General features: G+C 40.0%; 1 protein-coding gene across 1 annotated transcript in view; it reads left to right on the forward strand.

Moving 5' to 3' along the window:
* Nucleotides 1-26,870, forward strand: part of NKD1 (NKD inhibitor of Wnt signaling pathway 1) — a 97,893-nt gene extending 71,023 nt beyond the window's left edge. The window contains exons 5-10 of the mRNA XM_088136122.1: nt 357-463; nt 8,787-8,882; nt 14,897-15,044; nt 15,685-15,769; nt 18,660-18,790; nt 20,318-26,870. Coding sequence (XP_087992248.1) covers nt 357-463; nt 8,787-8,882; nt 14,897-15,044; nt 15,685-15,769; nt 18,660-18,790; nt 20,318-20,892 — 1,142 coding nt within the window. The 3' untranslated portion in view covers nt 20,893-26,870. The remainder of the gene's footprint in view (nt 1-356; nt 464-8,786; nt 8,883-14,896; nt 15,045-15,684; nt 15,770-18,659; nt 18,791-20,317) is intronic.
* The last annotated feature ends 551 nt before the right edge of the window (nt 26,871-27,421 follow it).

The following is a 27,421-nucleotide window of genomic DNA, read 5'->3' on the forward strand; positions in this document are numbered from 1 at the left end:
GACCAGATGAGCTAATTCTACTTTATTGTAAGGCTACATTAACAGAATCTTGCAAGTTTGAAAGTACAGTTCTCCCCCCATCTCCTTTACAGCCTGAGAAATTAGGGAGGGTCTCTTCTGTGCCTCTTGTTCCACCCACTGTCCAGCTGCAGGCTATGCTGTCTCTTATCTGATTGTTCCCTAAGCAGCATCTCTTCACCCCATTTCTCAAGGTCTTTCCCACATGCCATTACATGCTTAAGAGGCTCAACATCTCTTTTGCGCTCAGAACATTTGATGGTTGAAACATTTTGTAACTCAGAGCAACTTCTAGAACATTCTCCTTAATTCTGTCTTTGACTCTCTTTCATACCCAGTTGCTCTGCCTCCAGAAAAGACAGAGGGAAGTTGCAGTGGTGATGAAAAGAAAACAGAGAAGGAAGCTGATACACACACAAATGCCAAGAAGCAGCTAAAATTTGAGGTAAGAATGTTGTCTTTTGTTGGGGCAGTCTGTTACTGTTATATCTTTAAAGATGTCATTTCCACCCAATTTGACTCCTAATCAGCTCAATGTTAGTGGTTGCAAATACAGATGTAGTTCAAAACAGCGATTCTGATTTGGTTCCAAACATTCTAGGAGTGTCCTGAGGTCAAAACAGCTCTGGTTCATGCTTGGAACGCTTCCAGAAGGGTTGGAACAACATCAGAACACTTCCAGAAAGGATGAAATAACCCATTTTGAGCTTGAAACAGCATTTGGAGTCTTGAAATGTTTTGTCTTTAAAAAATTTCACAAGCCTGCTAAATGCATGCCCTGTTTTCCTGGCAGATAGAAGAACCTTCAAAAGTTCAGAGAACTCCTAGCTTTGTGCCCTGTTTGGGAGTGCATAATAAGGATTGTACGGAATTACATTTTGCATATATGGTTGCAGAGTGGTTGTCTGTTTCTTTCTCCTGGCAAAAGGACAGATTTGGAAAGAATTGGAGGTGACCCAAAATCATGCTTTCTTACTCCATACCCTGCTATACATATAAAAGGCCACCATACTAGCAGTCGAATCTTGGCTCAAAACTGACAGTGAGGCAGCAACTACTTACTACACCTGAAAGGGAGAGCTTAGCTTCAGGTGAAGGGCAGATGTATCCACTCACAAGTCTGCCTACTCATCATCTCTCAGTTGGCTTCTTGAGGGCGGTTGATTGACTTTGCTTAATTATGGGACCAGACCTTTGAAGAATGCAAGTTGACCCATGGTGCAAGGAGAGTTTTCTCTCAAAGTACAAAGACTCTGCAACTGCCAGGAGGATTATTCCAGCTTTTCTATTTAGTGAATCATTGTGAGCAACTGAAAGAAGCTTCACATGTTCATGATGAGATGGCTGTCTAGAACAACTCACTGCTTTTCTTGCATCAGCTTTGGGGACTTTCATCAACTTCCAGGAAGGGGGCTTTTGGAATGAGTTTCATTTGGATGTTCTGCACTGTGGCAAGTCTCTCCATGCTTACCATGTTCCAGGCAGAGACAAACCAAAGCAGCAAAGGAACTCAGGGCACAAGATAGGTTGGTTGGCAGTCAAGGTATCTAGGAAGCAATCAAGGAGTATACTGTTGTGGCATCAGGTATTCCAGAAAGTAATGGCGTGCCTGTAATTCTGAAAAAGGCATGCCTAGGCATCCAGGATAGAAACCAGCTAAAACATCTGCTTTAACTATAGTGGGGTGTGTGTGTTTGTGCGGAGTTTCCTCAGTGATGTCCCACGGAATACTTAAAATTGTAAACTAAGCTCTAGATTCATGCCCAGCTGGATGGCAGCACTTAGCTGACCTTAGCTGATCTTGAAAAGCTAAGCAGGATCATGCTTGATCAAGACTAATCCCAGGAGTATAGACTAGACTGGGAGGCTGGAAGAAACAACTAATTGAAAAGAGCCTGCATGGTTCATTCCAGGAAATCACCAGGAATCAAACTTGACTCAAGGAAGACTTTTATTTGGTTTGTCCTAGTGTGTGCATGAGTTGGAGACTCCTGGGAGCTCATATGATGAGAACTTCCTCTAATGCCCACCAAGCAACACCGATCCCAACTGTGGCAAAATTTAAATATATTACCTATTTTCTTAAGTATCATGAACTAGCATTAACTAATTTTCTCTGCTGGCTATCATCACATTTCTTCCTCCGTGTTGTTTTATCTGTGTTCGGTTTTCTTGCTTGCTTGCAGAAGGTGATCAGTATGTTGTTGTTGCTGTAAAAATTATAGATAATGCTGGGAGTAAGCAGAGCCAATTACAAGTACATAAGTGATGTAATTCTCCTCCTTGGGTATAAATTCAGCTAAGTAGACTGATTAAGAGTCCTCAGAGGATGGCTGCGATCTTGCCAAAATTGTTCTAAAATTGTTCCAGGACTGATACGTGGGGTTGGAAAAGAATGAACTTTCATCTTTCCTTTGTTTTTCTAAGCCTCCTGGATTGCTCTTTCAGTCAAATGGAGAGACATCCTTGAGAAAATAAAGACCCTTCGTACAGCTTCATTGATATCTTAATACGTTGTTATGACTATATCATTATTAGTAACAATGATCATTATCTTTACAGTGCTTTTTCTCTATGGAAATGTTTGCAGTAGCCTTTCCATATCTAGTGGCCTCCAGAATGAATGAGAATATAACTCTTGGAATTTCCAGCCAATATATATGCCCTTTGGCTGAGCCCTGTTGGTGAGGAATTTGGGGAAATGTAGTCTTATCAGATCTGGAGGGGAGAGGTTCCTTTCCACATTTTCTAAGTTGTCACCATTTTTTAAATTACTGATAACGCTATTGCTGTCTATTTAACTTTCGCTTTACCAATTTACTGCATAGTACATTTGCATGCCAACAACTCTTACTAATAATAATTTAAATAAAAATAAGCATTAAAATAATTTCAGTTATAGTTCAATCCACTGCACATTTATCCTGAAGTCAGTTCCTCTCTGTTAAATGAGTCTCTGTTTCACATATAGGATCGCTAACAATGAATATTAGCAGTCACCGAGTCAAGGTATACTTCAGATCTGGCAGTGGCTCAGAGTCATAGCTCTTTATAGCCATTTTGGGTGACTGTGTGATGACATTGCTAGAGGTGAATGTGAACACTGTACAAGAAGGAGATAACATTTGTTCACGATAAATGCTGAAAGACTGCAGAAGAGAAGTGTTTGTGTGTGTATCCACCCACCCAACCCTCCATCCCACCCATCCCTCCAAGCAGAATGATTGGGGGGTGGGGGGAATGGAGGATTGTTTCTTTCATTTAAGCAGTTAGACATTTTTTTAATTCACTGTACTTGTTAGGATTGCCTCTAGGAAGACTTAGGCACCCTGTAGTTGAAAGAGCCAAAAAGAGCATGTGGTCAAACATAAACAGATGCTTAGGTTGCAAGCGCACAGCATGTCTGAGAAAAGCTCAGAAATCTCAAGAACACCCACTTCTTCTGCTGCTTTGATGCAAGGACCTAGCCTGAAGTAACCAAGATCCTCTGTGTTCACATGACCTGGTTGCATGGACAAACTCCAATACTCCTTTCTGGAGTACAGTGTAGTGAAGAGTGTGTCAACTGTTGTCTCAGCCTGAGAGCTATCTTGATGGGACAGAACTCCATTCTTCTCTGCTGAGTGCACGAATTCTAATTAAAGCATCCCTGACAGTTGGCTATCCACCATCTGCTTGAATATATCCAGTGAAAAGGAGCCTGCTGCCTTCTGCAGGAACTGGTTCCACCACAGAACCTAGAATGTAAGGGTTGGAAGTTACCTTGGAGAACAGTTCTTAACATTTCTCCTGAATCCATTTCCTGTACTGTAGCATAAGATCATTCTCTGAATTGATAAAGAATGAGTCTTGGATTGCTTCTATGTGACAACCCACCAGGTATTTGTAAATTCCAGTCCCCTGAGTAGTTTTGTCACCCTTCTCTGAAACTTTTCCATAGGTTTCATAGAATGTGGTTTCCAGAACTGGACACAATACTCAAAATGGTATCTCACTTATGCAGAATAGAAAGAATATTACTTCCCATGACTTGGACCTTCTGTGGATGCATTTGTTGATTTTACCCCTTTTTGCAGTCACCAAACACTGCTGATTCATATTTGTCTTGTAATTCAGCTACTGTTCCAAGAGTGAACTGAAACCCTCTTTGAAAACGTCAGTATCTTATACTCTCACAAAATGGAGGTTATGGAGAGATCCAAATGAAGACCCGATTCAGCTTTGGGGCTTGCTTTGGCTAGCTGATTAAGAGAAACTCTATGTCAGTGAAAATCCTGTTTGTGCCTACATGTCTCCATTTTCCCTGTAACCCATGGACACTCTACAAAAATGAGTCCTAGATGTAGAATTCGACACTGAATAATAATACATATTACTGATTTGTGTCTCAGGCTGTGCAAGACAGATGCCTCCTCCTGTGGGTCAGAGAGTCAAGTGCAGAGATAGGCCCATGCATGTCCCCCCTTGTATTTCAGATCAGAGCTTCTCAGTGGTGCAAGCGAGGGGCTAAGCACACAGTAGACTCTTTCATTTTATGACAGGGTACAGAGGAATCTGAAATACGACAGCCAAGAGGTCTAAATCTGAGGTGGAGGATGTGCCTTCGCTTTTAAAGAAGATGGGAATGTTTGTGTACTGTAATCTGAAACGCCACTTCCACGACTGTGTAGGGGTGTTTTGGCAGTTTTCAGCCAGGGCCTGTTACAAGTAAGAGACGGCTGCCTTTGAACTCAGCAGGGAGCTGGGGGCTTTACCGTTAACTGCTGTAGGGAATTGGTTTCAAGTCAGCAGATCAAGCAGGTATTTCAGAGCTCCCATCATGCCAAAGCTATTTGGAACTGTTTATTTTACTTGAGTGCAACAGCTTTTCTTTTAATTGCCCCCATGGCTTGCATTGCTCTCCTTGACTCTGATCACGCAAGCTTCTACAGAAGGAAGGTGAAGGTCTTGTAAAGTTGAGGTGGGGCGTTGGATTGAAAATAGTTGATTGTGCAAACAGTTTTTCTCCTTGGAAGCTCAAGATTGAACTGGAAAGTCCCTAGTTTAATTCTTACCTTAGCTGGGTAACATCACCAGGCATCCTTACATTAACCACTGCAGCTGATCCTTGTCTTCTTGAATTCAATATTGAGGTTAAGTTTCAGCTGCTCTCACTGATCCCTAAACTGGGATCCAAAAAGGTGGCCTGATGTTGCTGTCAAAATACAAACTGAAAAAACATTCTCACGAGATTTCTGAGACTACAGCCATTTTTATTTTTTAATAGTATTTTTATTTATTGTTGGGCTCCAATGACTCCGTCAGGAGAATCTTCGGCTGTTTCATTGCCAATCCGTGGCAATCCATGGTGGTCTGCAGAAGTTATTGTTGAAGATGTAGTAATCCATTAAAACGGGGGGGGGGGATGGAAACCACTGTATTAGCAGGTAATATGCAAATACCAGATTACCTGTAGGGCTGTAATATGACATACGAAACAGTGGCAAGGTTGCTTACCAACCTCGCTTCCTCTACTGCCCTACCCTTATGTGCTCTCACTTTTTTTTTTCTGACAAGGTTTCAACCACCCCCTTTTTTTAACCTCCTGAAAATATTTGGGGGCTGTGGTGTGGCCTAATATTTTTGGAAAGAAAGATGCTGGAGGCTGGCATTTTGCATTTTGCATTGTAACATTCCAATTTCCCATTGAATTTTTTTTGAATGAAAATGATCTAAAGCTGTGGTTCTTAACTTTTTTGTGTCATGGGCCCCTTGGAAAGTCTGGCGAAGCCTACAGACCCCTTCTCCGAAAAACATATTTACATGCATAAAATAAAATACATAGATATAGATTGATATAAAGGAAACCTATTATGCTCAAATACAGTTCTTTAAATATTAAAAAACAATCAATATATAATTTAGTAATATATGTGCTTTATTAATTCATTAAACCAATAACAATACCCTTTTCTAGGGTGTAATTATTTTAGATGAATGGAAGTTAATAAACATTGTTGGGATCCAGCAGCCATAAATTAATTTGTTGCCCCCTTAAATTATTGAATGAAAAGCTAAATTTCAATTCGAGTTTAGTGAAAAGAAAGCTGTATTTTTCCCCCCATCCAAGTTCACAGACCCCTGAAATCTACGCATAGATCCCCAACCTATCCATGGACTCCAGATTAAGACCCTGTGATCTGAAGGAATACCATAGTAAAAGTTGAGTCAAGTAGGGGGCCTGGTTGATGTCAAGGAAAAGAGTCTGGGGTTACCATGTTTGGTTGTGTATACTAAATTGAAGCTTGAAAGGGAAAGGTGGTTAGTCTTATTAACCAGCCTGGTTGCAAAGAATCACTGTATATCTGGGGAGGCAAGTAGTTTTCATTGTTTGGGGAGGCAACTCTACTAGTAATTCCATGAGCAATTCCAAACCCACCAACTGGAAATCCAGTTTGCTGACTGAGATGGGAGAAGTTGGTTCCTCTGATTCTTGATGCTTACAGAGGCTGAAACAATATTTGAGGCATAACCGTTCTGCTCAAGAATGTTGACTGGTTTTTATCATGTCAAGCATTGTTTTTAAAACAATCTTTCGCTGCAATTGCTGGCCTGTAAAAAGATGAATGCTTGGTGCACGAAAACTCCTTGGTTTTGCATAAACTGTTTGTATAAGCGATATTCTGTTAACATCCTTGATTTACAGATGTTGTACTATCTGGCCTGATTCTAGTTGCTGGGTCCTAAAACCTTTTAATGTTTTTACTATAAATCAACTTGTGCAGAATTAGGTAAAGCATTTCTGGCTTGGCAAGAGGGTTGTTGTTGTTTTGATTCAGCAGTTGTGATGTTTTAATGGGTCAGAAGGGAGAATGAGAATAAATGCTACATTTAACATCCGTGCGGTGAAAAGAGTTTTTCCAGATAATGGATCTGTGTGACTAGTTTGCAGTAACTTCTGCTTCTCTTGTCCACTGTTTCATGCTGTAAATCTCTTCCATTTTCTCCTTAAATTAATTGGCTTGTTCTTTCTCTCTCAAATTGGAGGATTCTACTTCCTGTTTCTAAGCATTTTTGTAAGTAGCTTTCACAGAGTTTCTTCTTATTGCTTAAGGAAACTGAAAATGTTTCAAACTCTGCAGGAAACTTAGCCCAAGGGAATTAGATAAAAGCTCTATTGAACATCTTCTTCTGTCCAACAAGAGAATAGCTGACGCATACCCCCTAAATATTATTACGGTTTTGGGGAGGAAAAAATGAACAAGCTGACATATCTTATTTGGGGTTGTAATATTTTTTAATAACTGTAAGACAGTTTCTGGAATTATCTGGCATAAAAACCAGAGGTCATTATCCACATGCCCTGGTTGGTGGTTTTGACCAGCCACTTCAGGAAATGAATGTTGTATTAGATGCGGAAGGGGGTAGTAGCTTACAACTTAGGTTTGAATGCCACATCTCCCCATCTAATTTGCCTATAACTGCTGAAAATGGGTGCCGTTCATTGTGAGATGAAGTGTGGAAGGCAAGTTTTAACTATGTAGAACTATGTACAGTTCCCGTTCTATGCAGATCACTACATTGTCATTGAAAGTTTTGGTGGACCACCATAGAAGCTAACCTTTTTAAATATTGCTTAGAGCTTCTAGGAGTCAGGCTTACATATCAAAGGATATTAAACATGCAACTATTTCTGATGATTTATGATGCTCGTTCCCAGACTTAATTGTCCTCATCACCGTAATTTATGTACAGCCTACTGGGGGATTATATTATTACATTATTATTACATACAGACAACAGTGCACTGATGATACCTAACTTCAAACTGGCAGATGACCTCACCCACTGGCCTCATGTAGATGGTAGTGTCAAGCCCTACGGTGCTTTGGTTTGATCTGTCCCCATCTGCCAACACTAACTGGAACTGACCACAGAGAAAGGAGAAGAACCACCACAACTTAGTATGCCCTCCTCCTCCTTATCCCCATAGGCAGTCCAGAAGGATGCCAAAGTGGATGGTATCAAAGGCCTCTGAGAGATTCTAGAGAAATGAGGATCGTTGCAACATACTGATCCTGTTGTGCCAGAGGTCATCAGCAAGCATGACCAACACTGTCTCAGAATTATGCCTTGATTAGTCTTCAAGGACAGCCCTAATGAAGGGGTCTAGGAAATCTGTTTCCTCCAGGCCCCTTTGAAGCCACAGCCCAACCACTTTTCTCAGCAATCTCCCCTAAAAAGGGAAGGTTGAAGACTTTTCCCTTGAAAAAGAATCTTCAAACATACAGGTAATCCTTGATTTATGACCACAATAAGGACTGGAAAATTCATTGTTGAGTGGTGCGGTTGTTAAGTGAGGCATCATGTGACCACACCTGATTATACATTCTTTTTTGCCATGGTCATTAAGTGAATCACCATGGTTGTTAAGCAAGAACCTCATGTGTCCATGACTTTTGACCTTCCCTGCTGGCTTCCCCATTGACTTTGCTTGTTGGAAGCTGGCTAGGAAGGTCGCAAAAGGTGATCATGTGACCGCAGGATGCTGCAACCATCGTAAATGCACAACAGTTGCCAAGTGCTTGAATCACAATCATGTGACTGTGGGGACGCTATGATGGTTATAAATGGGAGGAGTCATAAGTCACTTTTTTCAGTGTCGCCATAACTTTGAATGGTCGCTAAACGAATGGTTGTAAGTTGAGGACTACAAATGTATTTTTAGACAAGTCAGCCTCCTCTGCAACTAGGACTTTTGCTTTGGGTAATCTTTGTATGTTCCTTAGGAATTGCAGTGTGATGTGTCTGTTGAGGAAGACAACAGGCAAGAATGGACCTTCACACTCTATGATTTCGACAACAATGGCCGAGTCACCCGTGAGGTAAGTGAAGTTACTCCGTCCTGGACTGTGTATGGTGCTTGTTTACATTTACAAATACAAGATATTTTCTGCATAGTATTGCTTTTTGGATACAGAAACCTTTACCTCTGATGGCTTAAAGTGCCATAATGCTATGGAATTCAGGGATTTGGAACAGGATGGGATTACATGGGAAAAGGGTAACAAAGAAACTTTTTACTACTCAAGATCATAAAATAAAGGGATGGGAAGCAAGGGGTACTATGTAGTCTAGCTATGTGCCTAAAGGAGGCAGTTTTGAAAAGTGGAGACTTGAAAAACAAGATGAGGAAATGGACTTGGGCTATGTACGTCACCTTGAAATAATAGTAGTAGTAGTAGTAGTAGTAGTAGTAGTAATACCAGCAGAACAGAAAAGAAAGAACTGGAGAAAATCACAAAATACAAAGACTTGCAAATAGAAATAGAGTGACTGTGGCAAAAGAAAGCAAAGATAGTACCAATAGTAATAGGTGCCTTGGGTGCAATCCCAAAACATCTGGAGCACCACTGGAAGACCATCGGCATTGACAAAATCACCATCAGTCAGTTGCAACAGGCAGTTTTACTTACAACAGCTTATATCCTGCAACAATAAACTTTGAACACCATCCAGCAACAACATCTGCCTATCCCAGGTCCTTGGGAAGGACTCAATAGGTTGTTACAAATGCCAAATCTGGTCTAAACATCTGGCTGACTGTGTGACCAACCATCATCATCATCATCATCATCATCATCATCATCATCATCATCATCATCATCCAACGATTTATTAAATTTATATGCTGCCCAACTCTGGGTGGTTTAAAATTGTTACAACATTTAAAAACAAAGAACAATATAAAAAACACAAAAACCACACAAGACAAAAGAACAACAGTGGCAAAGAAAATAGAGAAACAGTAGGTTATAAATACAATAAGTATATGCCCGGAGAGAATGAATTTTACATACTGATTTTCTTTAGGCCCACTGATTCATTTGCTGCAGGTTTCTGAGATAAATCTATGCAGCTCGCTCATCCTTTCTGGAATGCTTTCGAGATACATATTTGGGATATTTTTCATAGGCGCCGAAAGTGACCTGCATACAACAATGCTGTGGGTCCAAAGATCTTTCTCTCCTTGGCTAACCTAAGCAGGAGACTCCCTTCTCAAATGTATACCAGGTGACAATCATTTGATATCTGGGTGCTCATGGTATGGATGGACACAGCTGGAATAGCATTGCATTGGGGGTGAGCTGGAAGATCTGCCTGTAGGGTTAATTTGGTCTGTGGATCAAGCCCTCCTCCACAGAACTGGTTCACACGTGTTGAAGGCCTTGCCTGAATTTGCAACCCTGAATGGATCTGAACCAACTTTTTTGTTGTCCTGCTTTTAGAATCCGTGCAATTTCTTTGCTTGTTTTGCTTTTTCACTCAGTATTGTTTAATGTCAAGGATTAGCGGGATGTGTGTGTGTGTGTGTGTGTTTAAGAGACATTTTAAAAGTGTGTGTTTGGAAAGGGATAAACATCTGAAAGAAATTATTCTTTAAACAGAGTGTCAAGACCACACTTTGCAAAACAAAATCCTTTTTGGCTCCTCAATTGCTATTAGATCCAAGCCAATAAAATAGCAAGTGTGGTGCTCAAATGTCTTTGAAAGTCTTCTCAGTTGGATTGACTGATAATCATATTTATCGGCATGGAAGAGAGATCTGGACTGCTATCTTGGTTGAATTATATGCTCTTTGCCATCATCTTAAATTTGAAATCTGCAAAATACACCCAGTCCCTTTCAGACAACAGATGAGGGCAACATTTTCTTATTATCTATTTATTAAACACATTGATAACGCCATCCAATTATAGCATGTGCTAAAGAGCCTTGAGTATCAATAAAGTATCAAAATGCAGTAATTAGCTATTAAATTGATTTAAACAGAATGTAAAAGATTAGTGCTGGAACTCCCCCTGCCCCATTAACAATGCAACTTTAAGTGTGCCCTGTTGCCCTCAAACTAAGCCTGCATATGTATTATGGCATAAATGTTCAAAAGCTCAATGTATAATAAAATTGTAAATCATTAAGATGACATAAGAGTCTTTGTTACAAAATTCTTTCCTTTCTGCATTTTAGTCCAAGCTACTTTGGGCTACTTTCCTAAGGACTCTTATATGGGAAAAAATCCTGTTGAGAATAGTATTACAGATGGACCTCACTTAACAACTGCCCTATTCAAAGTTACAATGGCACTGAAAAAGTAACTTTACGACCGGTCCTCACACTTACGACAGTTGCCGTGTCCCCGTGGTCATGTGATCGAGATTCACATGCTTTGCAACCAGCAGGCTTTTATGACTGTCACAGTGTCCCATGGTCACGTGATCACCATTTGCGCACTTCACAACCAGCTTCTGACAAGCAGAATCAATGGAGAAGCTGGCAGTGAAATTGCAAGTTGCGGTCATGTGATATGTCACTTAACAGCCACAGTGGAGGTGAGGTCGTAAGTCCGTCATGGTCAGGTGATGTCTCACTTTCAACCACATCACTTAGTCGCAGAGTTGCTGGTCCCAATTGTGATAGTTAAGTGAGGACTACCTGTATTTTTGGATTGTACTTTTAGTTGCTGGTGGGCTATTCCCTTGCCCCCGTCTTTTTACATGCAGCCTCTCAGAGTTTTTGAGAACAAAGAAATCATGCCTAGATCTGGGTTTCAGCCTTAATCTATAGCACTATAGCCATAGTAGCTTTTTCAAATGCAGCACGATTTCTGAATGACCTCTGTTTTTGCAGTAAAAATGACATCAGTGTAATGTAATTATTATATGTATTGCGAGATTAGGGAAATCCTTGTAAACATGGTGCAGCTGGGGTCAGAGAATGGCTTCCTCCATAAAATACAATTCATAAGTTTTGATCTTGAAAGGAGCTTTAGGATTGGTTTTAATAAGTCAAATTATGGTTGAAGGCCTGGGTTACAGCACCTTACAGGAGAATCAATGTGGGCCTCTCTTTGTTGACATCTCATCTGTGTAAGAGCTGTACGTGGAGATGTTGAGATAACATGAACCAGAATTATATGGTCAACCCATAAGTGATTTTTAGGTGGGTAGATTTTGCAGCTGAGGCAACAAAGGGTGCATTTGGTGAGCTGGGTATGATATCATTCTATCCCATCTCATCTCCTATGTATTTAAAATTGGGTCAACAAAAGCAAAGATTGCATAAAAATGCAATTTGCGGTTCCTGCTAATCAAGTTGGAAACTACAGTGATAGACCAAGTGACATTTTCAGCCCATCCAGTTTTCAAACTGATTGTCCAGATAGTGGAGAAAGTATGCCTTCTTTTGCACAGGTAAAATAAAAGAGTTTTCCTATCCTGGCATCCTCCAGGGGTGTTTGTCCCTTAACTACCATTACATCCTTAACTACCATTATCCTAAACCAGTCCAGATCCAGAAAATGTTTGGAATTGTCTGCAGTCCAGCCCAGGAACAGTTGAGATAAAGTATGACACAGTTGTGAAAGTAGAATAGGCCATAAACACATTCACTCCGTGCTCCACAAAAAAACTTTTTGGGTTAAGATGGTAATATGAAGCTCATTCCAAATTCCAGTCATGCTTTAAAAAGGCCACTAAATTGGAAACTAGGTACATAGCATCTAGCAATATAAGATGCAAGGTCTAAGGCTTTGCAAAGTGTAAGACTTTGCTGAACCTTATATTCTATTATAGATTTAGCAGTGGCACTCCCACCAGCCCCAGAATGCATTCATCTTTTAGGCCAAGCTTTGGGGCTATGCTCAATATTTTCAGGCTGTTCCATTAGTCTGGACTTAACCTTGCCTTTGAAACAACAAACATACTCTATTCTTGGAGTGACTTCTCTACCTCTGTTGTGTCTTGTCTGTAGGGTGTTTCGTTTTGGTAGTGTGTTATACAGACATTTGTGTGTCTAGATTAGATTCACACAATGACCAGGTGAGAACACAGAATACCTGTGGATTCAGCAAGACCCAGAGGGAACAGAAATTTCCTCTGCTTGAAGAACAGCAAAGCTTAGCCAAGTGTGAAGTGTGTTATTTCTGATGCGGTGAATTAGAAAGCAAACTGGTATTTCAGAGAGAAATGTGTTGCCCGTGGGTTGTTACGAATCCTGAGTGTTGTTCTTTGTGAATAACTTAGTGGCATGCCCTATAGCTTTAAGGCCTTTCTTGGAGAGGTCTGTGTTAATAGAGCTTCTGAGAGTTGACGAGAGGTACCAAGAGGATGTGAGTGAAAGAAGAAATGAGTACAGAAATATAGCCCCTGCTCCAAGCACGAACAGATTCATGCTGCATCCTTTCTCCCACGTATCTTCCAAGATTTTTATTTTTATGGGTTTAAGCTATCAAAAGACTTTGGATAAGAAAGAGAGAGAAAATCCAGCTGTTGTGTTTGAAGTTAAGACTGGAGAAAGATGTCTCTGGAATAGATGAATACTAACATTCTAGCAAAACTATAATTGCATTAGATGGGAATTCATGTATATCTGGAATTACTTTTCACTTCTGTTACAATTCACAGCTTTTTGAAACATGGGGAGGCTTTTAATTACCCTGCCTTATTAAGCTTGAAGGTTTTACATCTTAAAAAGCCATTTACTTTTTAAATGTTAAATGACAGTGTTTTTCAGGGTATTGCACATGTAAGGTTTATGCTGAACTACTATGGTGGTTAGATTAGATGGTTACCAGTTTTTAAAATTTACCAGGATTTCTTAGGACACTCATAACAAGCTCATTCAAATACAGAAGTTAATATGGGGTATTCAGGAGGTAGGGGTTTTCTCTTTGGAGGGGTTGGAGTAGAGTTTGGGCTTTTCCTTTTCTTTATAAAATATGCTAAGCCTACTTTAGGGATTGCAGTGCATTTCTGAACATCTCCTACCTCAAGCCATGCCGCCAATTTTTAGCGGTTGTGAAGCGAGAGAACTCACCCTGATTTAATGCTGATGAAACTTGGGGTTATTTATATACCTCTTCCGTGGACAAACTTCTCTGCAGCAACTTGCTACTTGTTAAAATTATATGGATGATGTATTGAACATGCTTTTCTCAGTTGCTGTGTTACAGCAACAATAATATAGGCACTGCCTTCCTGCAATGCACTAATATTTGAAAAGAGTGGCTTGCAATGGGGCTGAATTCACACCTCCATCAAAGCCATGGTTGGCTTGACCTTCATTTGCTGACTAATCCATCATAAGGTGAGGTTCCACATGACACTGAGCTATGACCCAGCACTTATAGTTGATAGGAGTTACCACCTGCTAAACCAGAATTGTTATATGATCTCAGCCAAAAAGAAGAGAAGGGGAAAACTCGAAATAGACACATTCTGATTTGCACAATTTGGGGATGAGAGACACAGCCACGCGAAATAGGATTGTGTTGAGAGGCTGGTCTCTCCCTCTGCAAATTGGTTAGTTAGCTATTTAGCTAATGCAGACTAAGTGAATAGAGTAGAGTGGAATTTGGGGAAATATTTAGAATAAACTCGCAAGTGCCTGATTTTGTAACAAAATATGTTCTTGGTTGGTTGGTTGTTTCATAGTTTAGTAAAACAAGTTTTCATGAGTGCATTAACAGGTATGATTGGTGCTTTTAAGGAGACAAATGTATATTGGGGATATGAATATGGTTCCTTCGCTTGAGAATTCTTATATCCTGGCACCTGGAACAGTCTGGGGACGAATTAACTGAAACAGAAATATCACAAAATTGCTCTGTAATCGTGATTTTACAACCATTGGCTATACTCTGCCTTCCTGGAAACCCACCTTTGTTTGACCTGCTGTGATATTACAAAATACTTACAGCTCTTTGACCTGTAGGTGTGAGACTTCAGAGTGTTGGCAAGAAGTCCTGTTTCTGTAAAGGAAATAAGTAAGTGTGACTACAGGCAGATAGAGAGAACACATTGTTATTGGTGTTTACACATTTATTTTCTTCTGCCTCTAGGATATTACGAGCCTGCTTCATACCATCTATGAAGTCGTTGATGCTTCGGTAAACCATTCACCCAACTCTAGTAAAACCTTGAGGGTTAAACTCACTGTGGCCCCAGATGGGAGCCAGAAGAAGAAAAGTATCATGCTGAATCATGCTGGTAAGGTTTGATTTGGGCATTTCAGTGAGCATAGGATGTTCCTTAAACCAGTTGAGACTCTTTAGCCCAGTTTGCACATAACATCAAGCCATAACATGATTTGTTCATTTTGGGTTTAGCCTAATAGGTCCTGTTATAGCTTATTACAAGCCAGGACATTATGGTTTGTTGAACAAACCATTAGTTAAGCAAACCTGGCTTAGTGTTATGTGGAAATGCAACCTTTCAAGGAAATTGGATTAATGCAAAACATACATCGAAAAGTTTCCTTAGTGAAATGCACTGAGTTCTCCACTCCAGTCTACCCCATTGAAAATATTTGCACAATTAAGCTTTGCTTTTCTTGCTTCCCCTTGTCAAGGTTTCTTTTGATATCTCCTTCCTGCTTGCACTTCCTAACTTCAGTCAATCACTTTTTTTCTCCTCTAAAATTGGAGAACATTTCTAAAGTGTGTGCTGGATCTTTCCCTTCCTTCAAGGGTAGATGCAAAGTAACACAGCTGTCTATTTTCCACCAAGAGTAGATGTGCCCTGTTTAGTTGGATTGGGCCAGAAAATAAACAAGAAGAGAAGAAATAACTATTTCTGTGTCTTTCTCTCTCTCTCTCTCTCTTTGTGTGTGTGTGTGTTGTCAAAGCAGATCTTCAAAGCTCAAGGCATCGAACAGAGAGCAAAGCTGGTGAAGAAGCAAGAAGCTGTGACAAGAAGCCAAGGGGTTCCCTCAGGTAAACTGGAGCAAAATGTTTTATCTCTTTCTGAGACAATAACATGCTAGATAGCCTTGGATTTAACAATTTAGTTTAGCATTTCTGGAAACAGTGGGTCCTTTCAAACAATGCAGGGCCCGAGATCTGTTTTCTTGTAAGGTAGTCCCACATTAACATGGTAAAGTTCAGAAACGTGGGACCATGAGGGTTGGACCTGTCAAAAGGGGGCTTCAAATTGGAGTATTCTCCTTCTGGCTAGGTGAGAAATGGGTAAGGTGAAGGCAACAAGAACAACAATAAGGACAACAAAACAGTTGAATTAAAAAGCTGTGTTTCTGCTGCGCTAAAACTATCTATTACTACGAGTACGTTGCACCTGCCTGTATTCTTCCTCTCTTGCTTCAAAAACCCCATTGCTAGCTTGTGAACTCTTACTAAAAGCAAAATTGATACTCTTTTTATAACTGGTGATAGGTCTGCTTTAATTGCATTACTCACCTGTTAGCCATTTTGATAGCTAAGATTACCGTATGTATTTGTATGGTGCTCAACAATGAAATAACAGATTGGGTAAATGAGAATTTTCAGGTGATGGGATGGAAAAGGGCCAGTCTCCCTTTTAGCATCATTAAGGTCCCAAGCCATATCACAGTCCCCTTGTTTCCCGGTGGCTCCATTTGCCTTAAAATGCATGCATGCACACAGACCAACGATCTGAACCTGAAGCTGTCCATGATCTTGCCTTGATCATTTGTATAGTTAAAGTAGGCTAAGAAATGACCCTTTATTATCCTGACTAATCATCTTACAGTCACAAAAAACTGAAATGGGATTGACAACAATAATACCTAAAGACCAATCCTCAGGGTGGTCAGGAACTTAGTTTCTCCCTATGCCACAATTGGGCAGAAGGTTGTTGGGGAAGAGGCAAATGAAGATGAATTCCCCTTCTTAAGAATGCTAAAATACTAATCTTTTTGCCTTCAAATCAGCAGAACGGCTCACAAACCTGCGACGTGAGTTTTGTTAAGCAAATTGATATGTCATGAGGATAAAATGGCCATTCTCCCTAACCATTTGAAGAATATCAAAAATTGCAATTTCGAAAGTGTCTTTTTTATGTTGTTTGGGATTTCTTTCCTCCCTCGGGTAACTCAGGAGTACATCCATTTCCAATATTGTAGACAGCAGTGGTCCCTTTTATACACGGCTGCAAGTATCACTCTCCAGCCTTGGATATGTTAGATAAAACAGTGCTGTTTGAAATTGTGTCTCCCCAAGGGGTTGTGTCATATTATTTAGGAGTTTCGTGTTTCTCCTTGCTCCCCGCCCCAAAAAAACCTGCACATTTTGTCCCGTCGTTGGCAAGGGCTAGCGAAAAGCAGAGTCTGGCTAAGATTTGACTCAGAATCTTGCCTTTTGATCTGACTTATTGATGTACATTGAAGTTGATCTCTGCCTTAGTCTTAGCCCACTTGATGAAAAATAAAACTGCCCCCCCAAAAAGCAACATCACAGCTGAACTTCCCTCTTGCTACCAGTATGCGTGAAATGAATTGAAATGTTAGGATTTTAATGAAAGAAGACCAGTAAAAGCAAACACAGATGATTACAAAGCTTCTACAAAATAGCCAGGCTGCAAAAACGTTGCAGTGAAGAACCTCTCCAGGCCTAGCATGGTATAGAGCAAGGTAATAATTTGGTATTTCTGACCTGGAAAGTGAACTAGATACAGGGATCTAGCAGTTGTGCTGGCTTTTAAAAAATATTGCTACTCCACCACCACCACCAAATTAGGAGTGGGTTCTAATGGCCATGTTGGGTTTGGCTGGTCACAAAACACCCCTTTGCCAGGCCGGTGGGTGAGGTTGCTCCTGTAGAGAGTAGGGGAGGTATCCTTGGCAGAACTATGCAAGAACTGCTACCTAGCAAAGAGGGCTAGGACATTTAAGTTCTGGGAAGTAAGATAGTATTCAGAAGCAACACAAGCTGGGGTATAAGAGAGAGGGGAGGGGAGGGGAGGGATAGGCCTGCAAGATTCTGTGTTATATTTACTCTCATTAAGTAAAGTTCTAGTCTTCCCGTGGAGCTGATTTTCTGCCCTGGCCCACTTAGTATGGCTGGCATTCTCCACCGACCAGAGACATCCCACCTCTGGTGTCACCTTGCCTTTTTTCTCGGCTGTTAATCGCACTTCCAAGCAAAGCTTTGGACTGCAGCCACCCACTATTTTTATTTTCTAAGAGGGACTCTGGAACCGATGTGTAAAAAAAGACAGTGCTAAAGATTATGGCATTGCTTTGCAGCATGCTGGCTCCCGTTTTATTATTATATATGATTAAAAATGGTACAGGTGAAGCCTTTTTCAAGCCCAGCTTCATTGTCTCCTCTGGGTTTTTTTGACTTCCCAGGGTAGCTTAAATCTTGATATTCCCTGGTTGTTTCTCATCCAAAGACTAACCAAGCTTGAGACTGTTTGCTGCTCAGCCCAACCCAGGTCAACTAGCTGCTGTCACCTGTTAAGGTTTTCAGTTTAAAGTCCTTTTAAAAACAATAAAAGTAAGAGGAGATAGGGAGGGTGGTCTCTCTGAAATCTAAACCATCTCTGAATGCTCTCGCTCTTCAAATTGTCACATCAAGGTATCTTCCAGCCCTCCTTCCATAAATCCTTTCAATTTGAGTTGTCAGAAGCTGAACTTGAAGTTTTCTGCAGAGAAAGCATATACTCTGCCAACAAATACAGAACGGTGTAAAAATTTCTGCAGTGAGGAGTTTTGTGAAGTCTTATTCCTTTTGTGTGCTTTTACATTTGGTGAATGTTGATTACTTCAGCATAAGGCGTACCTTTTAAATGCATTCACTAGCATGGCAGTGTGAAGATAATATGCATCTTGTAATTTGTGAATAGGTACCATCATGGTGAATCTAAGCCTGAATCTAATGGGTGCTATCATCACTGTGTGGATGAAAACATTGAAAGGAGGAACCACTACTTAGATCTGGCAGGAATAGAAAACTACACGTCGAAATTTGGGCCAGGTACGTTGGACCCATGCCTTGAAAATGATTCAAGATCCTGTTATCTTTTCGTCTTTTGAAATGGGACCTTCTGGTTTACTTGGACAGTGAATCATAATGGGCATGCAGAGGTTGTGAGGTCTTTTGAGACTTGCAGGAATGATACTGGAATAGGATTGAAACAGATTAAGTCTGGGGGTATCAGCTGATACAAGACTTACCTGTTGTTTTCCAGAAAGATTTTGTACAGGGCATAGGAAATGATCTTGAAGGACAGGACAGGAGGAAGAATGCCTACCAAGGCAATGGTCAGATAAGAGGGGCTTGAGCCCAGTCCAAGAAACTAATTTGAGAAAACGTCTCAGACAAGCCCCTCCCTAGGTCATATGAAGATAAAAGTGAGGGAGGGGGAAAGGACATTCAGACTTGCAAGATTCTGTTCCTACAACTGTTACAAGGGAGGGTTAAAGGTGGAAGCAAAAGGTCTCATGGAGGCAACTCACTTCCCTTTCCATCTTTGACGATCAACTTCGTTCAACCAATCCCAAATCCACCACCAAAATTTGGTAACAAAGTGACTAAACTTCAGCAAAGTGATTCAGGGCTTTGGGCGAGCAGGCTAAGGATGGAAATAAGAGTTGTTTCCAGTCACCTCTTATTCCTTAGGCCATTTTTGGAAGAAAAAAATTGTTTTGTCCCAGATCAGCCATTTTGCCGCTAGATTTCAGCAAGACCATGTTGGGGTGCTGTGGAACTCCACACATCCTGGTCCTCATGGGTGTTACAGCCTTATTTTTACAGTAGAACAAAAACTAGTTCTCTTTTAGGAGCTTTCAAGTTTGCAGTCAGGCCAGATTTTACTGTTGAATCTGTTGTACCCTTGGATGAATTGTTAGCACTGCGTGCAAAATTGTATTTTAGTCATCAAGATTGTCATTTCAATCAAAGTGAGTTAATTAAGCAGCACCATGTGAGAAACAGCCATGGTTGATTATCTGTGTATCTATGTGTTATTATAAACGCACAGAACACATACATTTCTGTATTGCTTCCTTTGGTTTTAGATGAAGCATAAAACACATTCTCAGAAGAGATGTTCCTCTCTCTTTCTCAAATGCTTAAAACAGACATTTTTATACTTAGTGGTGGGTTAAGCAAAATTTGTTTAAATGCAGTCAGTTAATCAAGGCTTCTTCATTTGCCCTTGATCAGAATGCTCATATTTAATTTAGCAGACTCATCAGTTTCCTTTCTATCAGCTACTCTGTGACTTAGTTTAAAAATGATATTGAATGCAACTGCTAATTGTTAGAAGTCTGGTGTTTTGTCTCCCTGCACTCCTTCCCATCTAGGTCTTCCATGTTAAGCCCATACAAGGAACAGATGAACACAATTTATCTCTCTTTAACAATGGTAAAATTGTTGTTGTGTTCACAGCAGTGGTAATTAAGGCAGCCGCCTATGTCCATGAAATCAGTGGGAATACATTTGCTCAGGTATGTGTAGGATTGCCCTGGAATTGTTGGATGATCTTTTATTGTTTCTTAGGCTCTCCACCGGTAGCTCAGAAGCACAATCCAACTGTTCGGGTTGCCAATCAAACAAGATCCCGTTCACACGAGCCAGAGGTCTTCCATGCCCACCAGCGGAGGTCACCTGTGGTCGATCCTGTTCATATCAACTTAATGGAAGCTTCATATGCAAAGCTTACAGAAATTCAGCAGAGGCTGCGGAGTCAAGATGCCACCAGGCATTTTGTAAAGTCTCCCAAGACTCAAAGCAAAAATACAGCTTCTGTTCACACAGGAAGGGCTATGAGGAGTAAACCCATCCAAGGGGTATCAGTACCCATGGCTTCCCCTACTGCACGGATAGGCCAAAATCTACCTTACCACCCCATACAGTCTCAGCAGACTTACAAGAAACATAAGCAGAGGGCAAAAGAGACTCACCAGTTGTGCAAAACCTTCCAAGCTCCTGGGACAGTTGTGGAAAAAGAGCATGTCAGAGATCTGCCTGCCGTCATCTTATATGAAGGTCAGGTTGGGCAGATGATCCAGAGACATGAGCACCACCACCATCATGAGCACCACCACCACTATCACCACTTCTACCAGACATGAAATGGACCTTCCCCTCTCTCTCTTGGGAAACTATCCCACATGAAGGAAGCGTGTTGTGGCCTCTCGGGAAAAGATTGGTGTTGTCCTTATTCATGTTAGTATTGTTGCTATAACATTAATATTCTGCTAAAGCTATGTTAGAACTTGTATGAAAACACTAAAAAATAACGGTGATAATAATAATAACCTAACATTATTTATATTATGTGGAACTGTATCGCTTACTTTAATAACTTGTGGTTTTTATTATTTTTAAAAGAATTGGCTTGTTCAACACACACACATATGAGAAAACAGCCATAGTTATCCTTATGGGAATCTTCACATAAACTCTCCATGTATTCAGAGAACACATGAAAAGATGTGTAGGACTAGTCCACTCCAGAACTATACATTGCTTTTTCTCCTATCAAATGTCATCAGAAGTTTGTAAGAAGTTCTCCATGTTTATGTGTGAAGATCTCTTATGTTCAAGGAGAATTGCCTCCCAATCATGGTGCCTCCTTGAGTGTAGAAGTTCTCTAAGCAAAACTCTGGAGAACTTTCCACTGATGGGTGAATGGGATTGTGGTGGTGGGAATGGATAGTTGAATGTACAGATTGGTTCATACAAAGACCCCTGTGATGAGCTATGTTTAAAATCAGTTTCTTAAGGGCCTTCACTAAAGCATGCTTTCCTTTGTGATACTGGAGCAGATGCTTTGAACAAATGGTTAGACACCTAGTTTATTGCACAGGTTCGCTCACCTCATGCAAATCTGTCAATCTGGGGAGCATTGTTCAGAGATTCTGGACTTCAGAAATACAAAATAGTTGCTCCCTCTAGGAGAATTCAAAAATTCTTATTTGATTGAGTGTGCTGCCAGAAAGGAAGGATGATGGAACCCGGGAAGCGATTTTTTTACTTCATTGCATTCATGTAGCCTGCTACTATTTTACTGTTCACTTCCTTGCTAGCTCTACCTTAATACTAGCGATGAGGAAATGGTTCATGTTGCTCATCAACAAAGCTACATTGTCCAAACGTTTATTGTTTCCAGTTTTTTAATGGCCACCTTTATAGGTTTCTTTATATGTTAGGTCATTTTTAAACATATTTTTCTTTTTTCTTGTCATGTTGGAAAACCATGGGAACAATGTACTCTTGTTACCTTTAGATTAGAAGGTCTATAGAAACTTGTGTCCTGGCAACAGAAAAACATGGTCAATCTTGGAGTACAGCAGGAGATCACCTCTGCTGATTGTCACTATTCCTAACAATAGATAGCAAGGGGTTTCTAACATCCCTTATGGTACTTGTGATACTGGAAGGTGAATGGCCTTCCCTTTCCACCATGTTGATCTGAGATGACATCAACAGGTGACTTGCTCTTGATTTCAGATAACTTTTGCTGGTCTCTTCAGGGTTCCTCTGACTACAAAATTCTCAGATGAGACTGAGGATCAGGGCCAGAATGGCCAGAGGCCTTTCTTGAAGTTTGTTGTAAAAACTAGTAGTGTATTGTGGTCACCAGTGACCAGGGCCACAAGTGTCATATTGGCATACCAACTTGACAAGAAATGCCTAGCACAGAGATGGGAACCTATATAAGATGTTGCTGGACTTCATTCCATCACATTTTTCTCAAAGGACTTCTGTTCCTCAAACCAGGAGAAATCAAGATAAAAAGCAGCCTTCCCCTATCCCATGTTCCCTTCTAGATGCATCTGACTATGATCCCCATCATCCCCAGCCAACCTAGTTGTGTGCTGCGCTTTCAAATCTATTCAGTTTTATTCAGCAAAACTGAAGGAAATAGGAACCAACTATTTGGGAACAGTTAAGACTCAGCAGCTGGGAAGTTCCAGCCAAACGCTTTGCACACACCAGTTCCAGATTTAATCTCTGGCTCTTTCCTTGCATGGGACTAAAAAGAATGCCTGTCTGAACTTCTGGAGAATTAATGTTAATCCAGGTCAACAGTAATGGGCTGGATAGATCCATGGTCAGACATGAGTTTGCACTCTGCACTAAACCAAAGTGCAGCTTGATGTTTGTGTTGTAGCTTATCTCAGTCCGTGACCTCAGCCATTGAGATTCATATGTTGTCATGGTTCATGGTTTAGCATTATGTATGTCTCAGGCCACGGTGGCCTATCCAGCAGACCATGGCTTAGAATTCTGCTGAACCCAGCCGCTATTCTATGTTCTGCAGTTCTTGTTCCACATGTGAGATGGAGGTAGGACAATATGAAGAGAAGCCTACCATACATTCCTTTCTCCTTACCACTCTGGTGAGGCCATAAGGCTCCATGGGTCTAGCAAGAGGGGTCCTGTAGGCAGAGCCATCCCCTTTAAACACCTGGTCTTCCCATTATAAATTAGTTGCTGAGTAGAATAGAGTAGCTGAAAGGGAAATGGTGTTAAGTCTGTTCCTCAGATTATACAAGGGTTTTGTTTTGTTTTGAGTTTTACAAGACAGTGAAAGGGGGCTCTGGGTTCCTTGGCAAAAGTCACCTCCTCCCCCCATTCCCTCTGGCTATAATATTGATTTTTATTTTTTACAACCAGCAAGAAACCCAGAGGATTCTCTTGTTGCTTTTGAAACTATAGAGGAAACTTTGACCACCCATGTGGAATTATTTTTAAAACAATATTTGATTTGGTTTTTTTTTTTTTAAGGTTGCTGTTTATGTTTACAAAATGTTTAACTGTTATTAGATTACATTAAAAAAAAAAAACTTTTAGGGCTAGGATTTTACCACCCCAAGCTCTGTTTTTGGTTGAATGAAAATGTCATGTTATCCTTTGCCAGAGAAAGTGTAACATTTGCAGAAGTGTTGAATAGATGAAGCTGACACAAAGAAAGATCAGATGGTTTTGAGGACCGAGACCAGAAACATTTGCTAATTAGCTCTTGTCTCAAAAAGAAAAAGGGGGAAAATGCTTTCCTTTTTTTTCTGGTGGACCTTTTCAAAACAAACCAAATTGATGACCTTGTAGTATGTTTTCTTTCTGCCAACATTCAGCTGACAAGATGTTCCACAGTGTGTTGATCTGTATGAAAACGAGCCTGTTTGGTTTATTCTTTTAATTTCTAAAGTTCAAAAAATATTTATATATTATTTTTGTTGTTTAGAAATCAGCGGAGGGAAAGTTGGATAGTAACTTCTCTATTTACCACTGGCTGACTTGTTTTGGTCTAACATTATTTTGCTGCTTGTGTTACTGGTCCTTTGTTTTTCTCCTCTGTGTGTGTGCGTGTGTGCGTGTGTGTAATTATGGACGGCAAAAAAAAAAAAGCAATTTACTTGCCTAGTAGAAGGAATAAGCTTATTTATATGATAGTGTTAAATGAAGTCTGATGTATTCAAGTGATATTTGTTATACTGCATGCAAACCCCTGAGAAAAAACACATTCCATTGGAGAAATAGTGCAGTGCTGGGGTGGGGGTGAGAAAGGGTTCCTTGCTCTTTCAGATTGTTTTAATGCTGAATGGTTTCTACTTCCCTTGGCAACTTGAACAAAAATCTGATATCCTTCTAACCTGAAGGGTAATGAACAGGAAATGTTGCAAATGCTTCACCTTGGGACAGATTAGCAATGGATTTTGGAGCCTTTAGGTGCCAAATAAATAAATAAACAAGTGGGAAATTAAAATAGGGAAGGAAAATAAGAAATTGAAGGAAAGAGCTGTGTGTAATAACTCACACAAGCAACCTTCACATTCAGTCTAACGCTATACCAAGAAGCCACGCATGTTAAAAGTTATCAGAACATCAACTCGTGTCCTCCAATCTGGTATCTTCCAGATAGGCCAGCCTTCAGCTAGCTAGGAATTCTGAGATGAGAAGTCAAACACATTAAAGAGTACTAACTATACTGGAAAAGGCTACAGAATGCAAAAATACCTGACTGGGGAATGCTCGTGTTCTAGATCAGAGAGATGCTGAAAATAAACATCACCTTTGAAATTACTCTTCAGATTTGTCCCCACCCATTTCTTTTTATGCATCCTGTTTTGCTTTCCTTCTAGTTTTCTTCTGAATCTAGGAGATTTTGACCTACATTGGTCCCTAATACTGTTACAACGAGCATTAGAGTAATATCTCCTATTCGATGAAAACTTGGAAGTCTTAGCTCCTAGAGTTCTTCAGATAATCCAAATGTTGGCTAAGTGTTTTCAGGTGGTATTGATTTAACACTCTTTAAGGCTGTTTTTTCTGGGTACACACCTTTAATAAGGATAGTTTTAAAGCATAAAGTGTAAGTTTATGGTATAAATAAAGGATTGTTCTGTATGTCAGAAATAAAACTCAACTTTAGGTTATCTAAAGAAAGCCTGTAGAGATAGGTTTTTCTGGAGATTCAAAATAGTGCTGATGGTTGCATTTGCTCATGTCTAAAAATGATCAAGAAACATGTATTTCTCACTAAGGTAAGAAACTCATTTTCAGTCTACGCTGCTTCATTGAAATTGGGGTTTACATGACTAAATGTCTTATGTACAGAAAAAGAGTTGAACATTTAAAGTATGCTCAGAAAGAGGTGATGCTGAAAAGAAGGATCATGAAATAATGCCCAAGTTGCTTTTTTAAAGGAAAAAAAAAACTAGCTCTGTAGAAATCTATGCTAAAAAGGCTGCATTGAGGAAATTTATGTTTTAAAAAAATCAGGAAAATATTCACAAAAAGGAGAGACTTCTAGCAGAATTAAAAGATGCAGAAAATACAAGTTTGTTTTTTATAAAAAAAACTATTAAAGATGTATTGTTATCAGGGTTTCTTTTGATTAACACAGATTATAACACAGATTGGATTTATACTGATGTACGTGTCCTTGATTAGAAATGTAAAAATGTAAGGTGTCCTGTGAGATTACACTAATCTGATACGTTTTATGTTGTGGCCACTCAGATGTCCAGTGGAAGTTTAAAAGCAGTATATGAAGATAATGGCCATGTGCGTTCAGTGGTGACTAATCTGGAACCTGATCATAGCAGATCTTTCTTCTGTCCAGTAGATAGACTACTCATATCTCCATGTAAAATCCTGGAGGCTAATGTCTACCACATCTTATGGCTACAATTTCCATAAATCAATGCAATGGCATACAAATCTCTTCTGAATCTCCAGCCCATTGGCTGGTTGACCAGGAGTTTTAGGTTTATGAGAGAAGAAACATCTGCACGTCAGGTACAGATTTATTCACCACGTTCCCTCCTTGCACTGCCTCACCTTTTTGTCCTAAAAAATCCCCAAAGATTTTGATTTACTTTCACCGGTAACTTCTCGAGGGCCAATTTCTCTGGTACGTGAAAAGATGGGCATTCGAATTTTTTGTACAGAAGACATTTAATCATGTGAGCTTTTATTTGTCTTTGGAAGTATTGAGGATCACACAGAGTTTTGCCCGCTTCAGTGAGATCTAGGTCTGTCTTATCACGGATCACTTGGTTTCCTGGGTGATGGGATTGAATTGCCGTGTTCCTCTTTCTGGGTGGATGGGTGTTAACATTTCCCTTAAAAAATTCTATCAGAAAAGATCTGCACCCAGGGAAAAGAAGAGGGGGTGAGCTTTTCATCTATGGCATTCCATGAGCATTTGGTCATGGATCTCTACTGAGCTAAGTTTTCAAAACGTGTAAGGTGAATGTTGAAGGAAACAAAGCAGAATGGGTGTGCAAAAGTGTCATCATTGACTAAGCGTTCTATTTTTGTTCATTTTTCCAGCTCCAAACTATACCTGGCTTCTGTTTTGTGAAATGCAAGTAACTTTTTATAAGACATCAGTACACCTTTAAAAAAAAAAAAAATCAGTGATGTAAAAATATACAGTATTTAAATACTGTTTGGCATTTGTATTATGTGGGTTAAGTGTGAATAGTGGATCACGTCATGTAACACAGTTTTTTTTGTTGTTGTTCTTGATTAATTTTTATCTACCGAACTCTGAAGTCTCCATACCATTTTTTTAAAAAAAAAAAAAAAAGGAAAACGAGACAAAAAGTTTGCTTTTCGATATTTTGTATAGTTAATATAGATGGCTAAATAGTTTGGCTAAATGCTTTATTTATTTAATAGCAAAACTGTGCCAAGAGAAGTCCCTGTTAATTAAGACATTTAGTTAAACTTAATTAGTTCAGATGCACAGATATCATTTCTTTCGTGAAGTTTGGTGTCCTCGTGTCTTTGCATCTTGTTGCATTCCCCCCCCCGCCCCCCCATCTCTCCTTTTTAAAACAAAAGAATTGTGCTGATCCCATTCACGGAGAAACACAATCTGATAATATGGCAAACCAGTTCAGGGGGTGTTTTGAGACATTGGCTGGTAGATGAAGACAACACAAAACGTGCTTCAAATAAATTGGCACACGGATCTAGTCTGAAACTCCAAAGAATCGAGCCTAGCTGTACATAGATTTCATTACTGACAAACAGCTTTCAAAGTCAAGCGTTGCAAATCTGTTACTCTAAAAACAAATGTGGCTTTTTTGGGTCCTTGTTTTTTTTCTTCTTTTCTTTTTGTGGTGTTGCTCTGAGGCTGTG

Source organism: Python bivittatus, unplaced genomic scaffold (genome assembly GCF_059951505.1).
Source record: "Python bivittatus isolate LINGU-HERP-01145 unplaced genomic scaffold, Pbiv_v1 ctg000190_np1212, whole genome shotgun sequence".
Lineage (NCBI taxonomy): Eukaryota > Metazoa > Chordata > Lepidosauria > Squamata > Pythonidae > Python > Python bivittatus.